This window comes from Orbicella faveolata, unplaced genomic scaffold, assembly GCF_042242905.1.
Source record: "Orbicella faveolata isolate gen_17 unplaced genomic scaffold, um_ofav_v1 contig_1, whole genome shotgun sequence".
Lineage (NCBI taxonomy): Eukaryota > Metazoa > Cnidaria > Anthozoa > Scleractinia > Merulinidae > Orbicella > Orbicella faveolata.
In genome coordinates, this window is record NW_028301536.1 from 27,288,405 (window position 1) to 27,299,665 (window position 11,261).

The 11,261-nt window shown below is 36.8% G+C and overlaps 1 protein-coding gene across 1 annotated transcript; it reads right to left on the bottom strand.

The window, feature by feature from the left end:
• Positions 1–295: 295 nt before the first annotated feature.
• On the bottom strand, positions 296–11,041 carry LOC110057070 (V-type proton ATPase subunit E-like). Its single transcript, XM_089298560.1, has 9 exons — positions 10,923–11,041; positions 10,741–10,806; positions 7,638–7,747; positions 7,264–7,330; positions 6,869–6,958; positions 4,477–4,545; positions 2,896–2,990; positions 1,430–1,517; positions 296–753 (listed from the first exon to the last, which is right to left on the bottom strand). The coding sequence occupies exons 1-9, from the start codon at positions 10,953–10,955 to the stop codon at positions 691–693; spliced, it is 681 nt and encodes a 226-aa protein (XP_089154686.1). The 5' UTR covers positions 10,956–11,041; the 3' UTR covers positions 296–690.
• Positions 11,042–11,261: the final 220 nt, after the last annotated feature.

An 11,261-nucleotide genomic window follows, 5' to 3' on the forward strand; every position in this document is an offset into this window, starting at 1 on the left:
TCAATGATTAGTAGTTATCCCGCTTCCTTTAGCACAAGAGTTCTGTGCGTTGGTTTTCAGTCCACAACAACATTGAATGGGGTTTGGGATTCGGAAGGGAAGTGACGTGGTTTGATTGCATCATAGTGTCGCACACAACACTGACAAAACTGTCCCGACAGTTTCGTCCAAGGTTGTACTTGTAGGTTGAGCATGGCTATTACATTCATGTCTCATTAAACAAATGAGATCTACAAAAAGGGAGCAAAGCTAATGTGACATTTTCACTGAAGAGAAAAAAGTGTCAAACTAATAATGCACATGGCTATTATTTTTTTTAATTTCATTTATCACATTAATTTCGAGATTTATTTTCAGATCAAGGACTGACTCACAAACCCAAAACAAAACCGGCGTTACACTTCTGTTCACCATCATACGAACGTAAAAAAAAGAAACAGTTTTAGAAGATTGAAACATTTCTAGTGAAAAAAACAAAAAAAACAACAAACAAATATGGAAAAGAACACTAAACACACCCACCCTATTTTTGATAAAAATTCTCAACTTTCCAACAAAAGCTGTATACCCCAGCCCTAAGCAATGAACGAATATACACACTCTTTTTCTACTATCGACAGATCAAAAGAACTCATAGATTAAAGAAATTCTATATTCAAGAAGAAAGTCAACAATCAAAAAAACAAGGCATCAGTCCAAGAATACCCTCCGTGTGTTTTCCCCAAACAATGTCTCTCTTATTTCTGGCATCATCTGCAAAGGAAGTGGAAGAAATAATTACAACCGTAACTCAAAAAGGAACAAACGTGTCTGTGGACAGAGTTCTACATACAAGTGAATACATGAAAGATCATAATCATTTCTTATTTTTTTTTAAGAATGTTTAATATCGGAGAAAATTCTTTGTATGGAAATTAAGTTTCCCCCAATTATTTTCCAGTCATGTGCTTTTTGTTTTTCATGACAAAGTATTATTAAACTTAAACTTAAACTTTTAGCTCGAGCAAAGAAGCTCGAGTAAAGGAACATCTTTCCATGTATTCGTCAACTCACAGTTAATTGAAATTAAGTATGGTCAGCTGTTCATGAACATTGCCAGCTCATGTGACATTCAGTGGATTCTAGCAAAACAAAAGTTCTTGCCACGAAAAGCAACACGTTCAAACGTCGCACATGGGAGGAAAATGAGTTTCGATTACGTAAGCCCTCTCTTTGAACAGAGACAATGGCTTCCAATTAGCCAGCATCTATGACACCGTTTTAGCCCTCTCGAGACCATAATGGACATCATATAACTCCGTTGTGGCTGACGAAGTTCGGTGGAACCGAACGAAATATCCCACTTTGAATAAGCCTTTTAATTGCGCTCTGAGTACAGAAATCATTTTTTAATATATGTTTTAAAATATCTTCATAAAGTCCTACATACCTGTCTACTCATCATTTCCAAACGGCTCTCTAAGGTATTGACAACTTTAATCCGGCCTTGTTTGGCTAGCAATTCAACACCACCAGCACTGTGACAAAACAAGTGTATATAAAACAAATGTACTGCAGCCACTATTGCCAGTGGAACCTAATCAATACACCACCACCTTTATTGCAGTCAGTCATTATTTTACTAGACAATCTCTTAAGTATGGCCACCACATTACTTTAAACGGCCACATCGTTGTGACCTGCTCGTGGCCACTCTAACAGACTATTAGAGAAAATGTTGATGGTAGTACTGAAACTGGGCTTGGATACCATCTCCAGACTACATCTACTATGTAGAGCAAGTAAAAACGTCCAACCTTGGGGTAAACATATACCTTTCTGGCCCCAGTTGTTCGAAAGGTGGATAACGCTAGCCACTGGATAAATCGCTATCCAGTTGATAGTGTGGTTTGTTTTGTCAACACTTATCTACTGAATAGTGAACTTCAACAAGATTTTAACAGTGACTAAAAACTCACAAAGCAACAAACCACTGCTGATATTATTTTCACGATCGCAAGGTCTGTATTCTGGCACGATACCCAGGTCTGAGGTTATACTAAAGGACAAGTAGACATGAAATACATGATAGCCCACTTTATGGTTTCCAACAGGAACAAAATCCTTGCTGTTGAAGTAAAATGTTATGATGTTGCTCCAGTACAAGCTGCCCTTAATTAGTTCTTTTAATAAGTTTTTCATGTGTCTGGCAAATGCCATCCTCAGTAGTGTAATATTAATGTAATCTGAATTTACCAGAATGATGTACAGATGGGCTCTCATGAATTCAATATAAATTGTTTTTTACATCAAGATCAAATTTAGACTACGAGTAGTCCCTCTTTCGCTTAGTCCGTCGTATGTGACGCGAAAGAAAACCGCGAGAAAAAAATGGCCGCACAAAATCCTGGCCATTTTTAGCGCGGCCATTTTTTTCTCGTAGTTTTCTTTCGCGTCACGCACGACGGACTTAACGAAAGAGGGACTACTCGTAGTCTAAATCAGATTAGGATTTGGAGTGCAATATGGTGGCCACTACTTTCCTGGCCAAAAAAATTCAAGATGAAGGTAAAGTCTGCACTGGGGGAAAAACATCACACCACCTGAGCTAATCTCAGTTTCCATAACATGACATTACTGGGAATATTGCTATTTCCCCTTGACAGGCCCCCATAATTGGGATGCCCAGTACACCTGACCTGAGTCAGGTCGACTCTTGATCAAGTCGGGATACTAGTACATGTACAGATGACCCTTCATATCACTGGGCGGAAGGAAGGATTGTAAAAATATAATTTAAGTGTGAAGATTGACCACAAATGCTACATGAATGCCCTGGCCAGCACTCAAACACCGTCTAGCCATCAGGTGAAAACATGTCTCAAAAAGGTATCAAGGAAACTTCCAAAACCTTACCAGTCAGATCCTAAAAATGCCTGCTCTTCAATAGTAACTTCTGTATTTTTCTTTGTAGCTTTTTTATATTCCTCTACTGCTGCATCCTTTACACTCTGTTTCATGAAAGATAATAACAGTTCTCTACTTCCCATACCATTTACCTCCATTTATTGTTTCAGAGTTATTTATTTTGTTACAGTTTGAATAGATTACAATGAGCCTGTACAATTCAAAACTGCTTTTAACAAATGAATGCAATTTAAATGCCTTGAATTATTGATCTTCATACACCAGTATTGTATAAAAAAATAATAAATCCACTGGGTATACTTAATCTACACAACAGTCCATCTGTTATATAATAGCTTTTTTCTAGGTTGCACAAATTGAGACAACTAAGAGTGTTTTTTCGTGGTATTGAGTATGGATCTCACTGTAATCCTCCAAAGGAAAAAATATGGCAATTGCAATATTTCAACATAATTCTTAGCACACAAAAACTTTAAAGTGCCTATGAAGTAAAAAATAATATTGCTGCTTATTTGAAAGGCTTTTCAAAGTAAACAAGAATGGCATTTTCCTTTTTGGAATGTCTCTTTTCGTTTTAGAGAGATTTACGTTTTTGTAAGGAAAGTGATGATGTCATAGGTGGTTCCACTAAAACAGCACAACACTCAATTGAGAATAACTCTAGAAATATTAAAGCAGTGTTCTTTAAACTTGGCACCAGAAATGTACGTCACAAAAGAACCATAATGACACCCGTCGTGTCATTGCCATGACAACAGTTATGCCGCTGGTTCTGTTTTAATTAAGACTAAAATTCCCAGATTTTATCTTAAACAAGGATCATCCACCCCTACCAATCTAATGGGGAGAGTTAAGACAATATGGGAATCATGTGTGTTCTGAGCAAGACCCTCTGTCCCACCTTAAAAGGTTGCAAGTGGGGACATTTGGTTTTTCACAGAAAGTGACTGGAGCCAAGAGTGTTGCCATGGCAACAACAGAGTAGGTGTCATTCTGTTTCTTTTGTGATGTACATTTCTGGTGCCAAGTTTGAAGAACACTGCTTTAATATCTCTAGAGTTATTCTCGATTGAGTGTTGTGCTGTTTTAGTGGAACCACCTATGACGTCATCACTTTCCTTATTCGCATAATACAAAAACGTGAATATCTCTAAAACGAAAAAAGATATTCCAAAAAGGAAAATGCCATTCTTCTTTATTTTGAAAAGCCTTTCAAATAAGCAGGAATTATTTTTTACTTTATGGGCAGTTTAACAATGCTCATAAAAAACATCCATAAAAGTCCTAAAAACTTCAAACCTAGCAGGCACAATGCTGCTAGCAAATATTGCAAAAATATGGCTTTCCTTGTACTTTATGGGCTTTGCGCACATGGCTTGCATGGTAATGTCAGTGGTAAAAGGTACAGGCACCATCTTTTCTCGTATGGAGTATTGCTTTGCATGCCATGAGCATTAGTAAAATATTATCAATATTGTCCCACGCTCGTGTCATGTTGATTAATTCACCTTCATATTATCAATGTTGTTTAATGTACTGAGAGACAAACAAAGTATTGAAAACAATTACCTTCACAAGATCAAGATCCTGCTGGCGACATCGTACAGAGACAGTTGGTTCAAGGAGCTGAAATAGTCCCTGAACAGGGAAGAAAGTGGAGTTTTGTGTTAGACATGACCAGTAGTAACACCTGACTAGGGTCCTTCGGAGTGACCACAACCAAATGGAACTCAAGAAGTTTTAAAACTTGAACAGTTCTGTCAAGGAATGGCAGTTCTTCTGAAGGGGACACATTGGCAATAAACAATTTATATAGTTTACTGAAAACCCTTCTTCCATGGCTTACCATGTGTCACACCTCATAATCATGTTTTTCTGAACAAACCATCTTCTAAGACATTCAATACTGATAACACTACATGATTTTCTTGACAAAATTCACTCCATGAGACAGAAAGGAGAACACATACAGGAAGTCTAACAGCAAGCACAAAAACACACTGTGCCTAAGCCAAACTCGAGTGTACATTTTTTAAAATTCCATGATTAAATATTGAAGAATTGTGCACCCCATGGCATAACTAGGTATTATTAAAGTGCCATTGGAATGAAATTTTCGTACTCCCTTTTATTATCCCAATCTATAGTTTCAAACGTGCTTAAAGTAATGGTGAACTTTATTTCTGTCAAATCCTAACGGAAAGTGGTTTTTTTAGCTGTTGAAATCGACTTTTTAGAGCAAAACTGTGTCCGGGCTCTGGAACCGAGTTTAAGGACCTTGTGACGTCACTGGTTGTATTCACGCAAGAAGCGCTATAGATTCTCTTTTGTTTTCACTTGATTTATTCAAGTTTATTCTTCATATTGTTGATACCTACTAGTGTTCTACCTTGCAATTTCTGTCCAGCCTTGACAGGAAATACACATAATAAACGTTGGAGGGCGCCAGAGAGTGTAGATTCACCAAAATAAATGCTACAGATTAGAACAGCTCAGTATACTTTTTAAACATCTTGAGTACTCGATTGGAGATTTCGGACACGAGTGTGGCAACTTTTATATCACGTCCTGAAGCCTAAACATGATATTTGGTTGTCTGTTTTCGGACTGGTTCTGAAATTTGGATTCCCATGTTTATCTAAGGTCTATTAACAAGGTTCGAATATATCCTCGGCAACTTTACTGCATTAAAAGCCGTAAGCGCATCAGCCATCCGCACAATCACAAAGTTATTAACGGTCCACAAGCTTTGAGTCGAGTACTTCTTTGCACACAGAGGGCATCTTTTTATGATACTAACAAGTGAGAGTTCTTGTGGTAGACAAAATGCATCTTTGAAATTGTGATCCGCAGCAGGGTTTGCTTTATTGCCGCATACGTATCAGTGTAAACAAAGCAGGAATTTCGCTTCTCTTTTACAGGTATCTCCCAATTGCAATATTTCACAGCCAATGGATTACTTGGAGTTCTTTAGCAGATACTTATGTCTATGATCTTCATTTAATAGTATCCAAGTTCAAAAAAATTCATTAAAATGTCACTAGTTTACACTCCTTTCGAAGGTTCATTAAACAGAATTTGAACTAATTTGCACATATGACCTTTTGCTGCTGACATTGTCACGCTTTCTCTCGTTTCCTGAAATCATACCTGTAGGGTCATGGCAGCTTAGTTTACCTTTATAGTTTAAATTCGCTCCCTCCATATAAAATAAGAGGGTTTCTTAAATTGCTGCTGTAGTGATAACTTGTAGGATGTAGCAGATACAACTGGACACAATCTCACAATCTCATCCGCTGTGAAACTCACAAAGCGTCTGGTTTCCTCGAAGCAAAGCGACTCGAAAACTCGAAGTGTTGTTGCTGTGATTCGTGCAGCAGCAGTCCAGATAATATTTTCAAAAGCCGCTTTCTCTTGTGTTCATGTCTTTTTTACTTTATAAGTGTAGATATTGTTTAATTGAGTGCTGCCCATTTCACCAAGAGTCCCGATCAATTTGCGATCTAAGAACTCCCACTCGTTTGCTTGCTTACATAAAATATCCTGCAAATATCCAATTAAATAGACTGGAAAGCCCCGGGATTGACTTTTGACCTCTTCATGTCTAAGGCTACTGCTATTATCTGCTTTACAGCTCTGAGATGTCCTTAAGATGTCTTTTGGGGGGCTTCGAACAGTAATCTCTCCTCCCATAATCACTCTAAACTTTCAGCGCAGCATGAGAGCAATACAACCAGTGACATCACTAGGCTGTTTTGGCTGCGCCAAAATGGCCGCCAATTTTGGGCTTAACCAGCCAACTTCGAACGGCTGAAAAAGCAGTTTTCGCTTACCCTATGCGAAAAAAAAAGTTTGCAGTGTTTCCAAGTAAGGTTGAAACTTTATTACTAAGCAAAAATCTCACATACAAAAATTTCGTTTCAGTGGCACTTTAATACTTGTCTTGTATAACACCTCTTACCTGTGTAATAAGTCCCTTAAGAACTTGTCCATATTGAGCCTTGTCTTGTGTTACTTTACCAAGCTGTTTCACTGCTTCATCAAGTATACCCTACAGTAGAGGATAACATCAACAAGAAGCTATTGTCTGGAGGAAATACTTGTAACAGCAACTACCATAAATCATATTATTACTCATCTATGGCTAGTTGAATAGCTAATGGAAAGAATAACAAAATGAGTTCTAACATGGACAGTAAATCTTTCCAGTTCATCAATAGATGTGGTAAAAACATTCCAGTGGTGCCAAGTTTTTAAGTTTTTTGAAATATCTCACTAGTAATTTCTGTCATAATGTACCTCACTAATATTTTGTTTGATGGGCTAAAAAACATCTCATCATATATTTTCTGCTACCTTAATATGGTCATCCTGTGCCTTCAGAGTCTTCAGTCTGGACTGGTTTAACTGATTTGACCTCTGACTAAAATAATTAATACAATAATGTAATTAATATGACGCAAAAGCTGTTAATGTACTGGTCAGACTAAAGCTGGCTCTGCTTACCATTCTAGATAGCATTTACAAAAAGCATACAGTGATGTTATTAGAAAAAGATTTCCTGTGTAACAAACGGCCTGTACAAACAGAGAAGGCTATCTCAGGAAAAACAAGCTGACCAAGATTTATGATTCTTCAAATGTCAACATTTCAAAAGTGATTATCAGATGAGAATACAAAGCTTTATTTTAAATAATTATTACAAACATTAATTATTGGACCCTACTTACATTTTCTTCTGTAGTTCAACTTGCTTTTCTTTCTTTTCAAAAAAGTTCATTATCTTAAGACGTTCCTGCTGTACAAGGCGACCTTTCTCAATATTGAACTCCTCCTCTGCCTGTTATGAGAAAAAATTCAAGTTGGAAAACTATACCTACACATAGAGTGCCTGGATGGAAGTGTTCTATTACGATAAATTGAAAACACAGGTCCAAGATCCCATGCTTCAAAACTTTATGGGTCCTGCACAAATAAGGTTACCACATGTAAATAAGTAACTTACTTAGTGTATGGCAAATTAGCTTTCAAAATGCTAACTCCTGACCAGTCAGTTCAAATGTACAGTGCAACCTGGTTAAGATGGACACCAAACAGACATGTATGCAAAAGTGTCTGTATTATCTGGGTGTCATTTGTAAGCAAACTGTCTGAACAATGTCACAGACATCATGTTTTATTGATGCAAAGACTAAAGCATGCAATTTAAAGTAACAAGAGCAATTTGTAACATTTTAACTGTAACTTAAGTTCAAGTGCAAGAAGCCTAATGCTTCTTCAAATGGTAAAATGTCTCACACCAAGGTTTACAAGGATCAAACACCAGTACAAAGACATTGACAAGAATTTCATTCTGTCACTCTACTGTAGTTAATAATGGCAAGAACAACATATCAACTCACGGAGAGGTTTCACTGTCAGAGAGTAAGACTAGCACATAAGCATAACATAATCCAAACAATATGGCCAGTGTCATTAGAGTGAGATTAATTCACTAATGGGTCACTGAAAGTCTCCATAGTCTGTGTTAACTGGTGTCCATATTAGTCGGCTAATGTAAGAGAAAATTTATTAGCTTTTCATTAAGACAGTCATGACTGCATGTCCATAATAAGCAGGTGTCCATTAAGTGGAGGTTCCACTATAAAGAGAGAAGGACTAGTAAAAAAGGGTACATGAGTACAGAAGTGTCTTAAATTTGCTTTTCTTGTAAGATAAGGTGAGATTGTGTTATGCTGAACTTGAATTTCTTTGTGGATTTTTCTTTGAGTAAATATTTTGATATATTACATCTCTGCTCTTTGAGAGGAGTAAAATGCCTTGCATCCTGAGGACACCAAAGGTTTGAATTCACAATTCTACATCTGAGCAAATTTCAATGCATTCATATGCACAAATGTTGTGTACATCCAATCTCTGTTAATAAAATATTCATAATACATTTTCAATTCCATTTCAGTTGTTACATATATTCATGCGAACACTTCAAACAATTCTTGTGAATAATCCTAACCATTTTCATGTGTTCGATTTACTCCAAGAACTATCGATTGATTGCATATGTGTAGGTAACCAGGGTTCTCCACAACCAGAGGGGTACAAGAATTATGTCTGGGCAATACCTACAGCTACCTTACTCTAAGAGAAAAACATTTTAAAAAAGCATTTTGTTCTAAGCTGTTTTTTTAAGAACTTCTTTTAGTCCTGCATTTATAATATTGTTAACCAAATAAATTTTACATTGTGTTGTTCTAGAAAATATCCATACCCCCTTATGGAAGGTTTTTTTTAGCTTGAACCCCCCCATCCCTCCAGAAATTCTGTTTTAGTGTCATACTTTCCTTTAAAAAAGAGGGCTTTTGAAACCCCTCTCCCCCTTGGAATTTCTGTTTACTTTCCTTGGGGTATGGATATTTTCTGGAACTGCACATCACTAAAATAAGTGTGAATTGAATTTGATAGGTACTATACAAATGTTTCAATCATTATTTTTATAATTAAGTTCACCCAGAGTGATTACATGGGAACATCCTCTTCATAAAAGTACTTTCTCTCCTTGAAGGTCGAGTCTTTTTACAGGAATATTGGCTGAAAAGCAGTTCAAGTTCCAAAGTATACCTAATGGTTCTCTTTAACTGATCCTGGAATTTTTAGTTGATATCTCAGTAAGTATTTGGAATGTGAAGTGTTTGGTTTTCAGTTTAAATCACCTGGGTGCCGCCATGTTTACTTTATCGTAATTTATGACATCATTGTGTGGTCAAAGATCTCAACATAGAGTCTACAGAAGAAGATTTCTCCTTGAAACTGAACATATTCATCTGCAAATGATTAGAAGCTCTTTAATATTTTTTATTCTAAGAACGCCCAACCGCCCATTGACGTCATAATTTCCCTTCAAGCTTTGTAAAAATAAACATGACTGCGCATGCAGAGATGCCAACCTGAAAAAATCAAAATCCGGGAGATCACCAATGTTACCTTTTTTGACTCTAAAAAATGTTGTTCAGAGTAAAGATCTTCAGATTAAATCTTAAAAATTCATCAAATAACAAAAATACTTTCCCCCAAAACACAAAAAATTGGCCGAAATATGTCAGAAAAATGTATTTTATGCACTTTTATTTGTTTTTTTCTGGGAGGTTTGGTGACTCGTACGGGAGAGCAGGAGATTTGGTCTGTATCCGGGAGACTCCCAGATAATCCGAGAGTTGGCATAGATGTGCATGGGAAATTTAAAACCCTAAAATAGCTGGAAGAAAATACCCAGCATTCAAAAGAGGCAAAGAATAATCAACTTCAAATAGCTGGAACAATTTAACACAGACATAAAAGAAGTTTTTAGTCAAAATTTCCTTTAAGTTTTCCAGGTTAATAAGAAATTCAGAAGAAACTCAAGCTACCCCACAACCTGATATGAAATATAGATTATTGGGGAAATTATATTAAAAAAAGTGAACTACCAGTACATCAGTATGAAACATTTGTACTTGAAGGACAGATGTCCATTTTCGTTTGTCACTTGCAGTGCAATGATGTACAACAAGCAATCAGTGCCATGTGTGATAACACCCAACCCAGGCTACATTATCAAAGGCAATCCCAAGTGGCACAATTTTCTTCTGTAATTGAACACAATACAATACTGCTTTCTACTTTTTAAACAATAGACTGGACAGCAACTTCTTCAATCACTCTCCCCTATGAAGAGATGTCAATCACCTGACTGTCTAGTGACGTCATTATACCAAATTGTGAACACCAGGCAGGTATTCGAACTGGACTTCATAGAAAACCATAACAAGACACATTACTTATTTCTTTCTCATTTACCTTAGCATCAATCTCCTCCACTTTCTCCTTGGCTTCCTGCTCTATAAATGCCATCATATGTTCGATCTACAACACAACAACAGCTGAAGGTGTTTACGTCGAAACACGTTCGTATCAAATCAATTTTCGCTTTAGAAGATTATAAAGTTAAAGAAGAGATAGCAAGTGAAGTTAATACTAACTTGTTTCCGAACTTCTGCGTCGTTTAGAGACATTTTGTTTATTCTTTTTGCTAGAACGAACACGAAAATCTTCTGTCTTGAGGGAGCAAAGCTTGTGACCGAAGACAGGCTCCTGGTGCATACTGGGAAAACCTTGTGCTCGCTCGTTCCCAGGAATTGAGAAATGCCGATTTTACTGAAGTTGCTTGCAGTGTTGTTTGAGGGTCCTAACTACGAAATGAATGTTGAAAAGTTCCAATTCTTTTTACTTTAAAAAATATCGAGATTGCCGATTTGGATTTGGATGACCTTAACGGCCCACCAATATGGCGGTTCGAAGGATTCTTCCTACATCAGGAG

Coding starts and splice junctions, on each gene's coding strand:
- LOC110057070 (XM_089298560.1), bottom strand. CDS start 10,955: ATGTCTCTAAACGACGCAGAAGTTCGGAAACAA. Junction 7,748..10,740: donor TGGAGGAGATTGATGCTAAG/GTAAATGAGAAA, acceptor TTCTCATAACAG/GCAGAGGAGGAGTTCAATAT. Junction 4,546..6,868: donor TTAAGGGACTTATTACACAG/GTAAGAGGTGTT, acceptor TTCCCTGTTCAG/GGACTATTTCAGCTCCTTGA.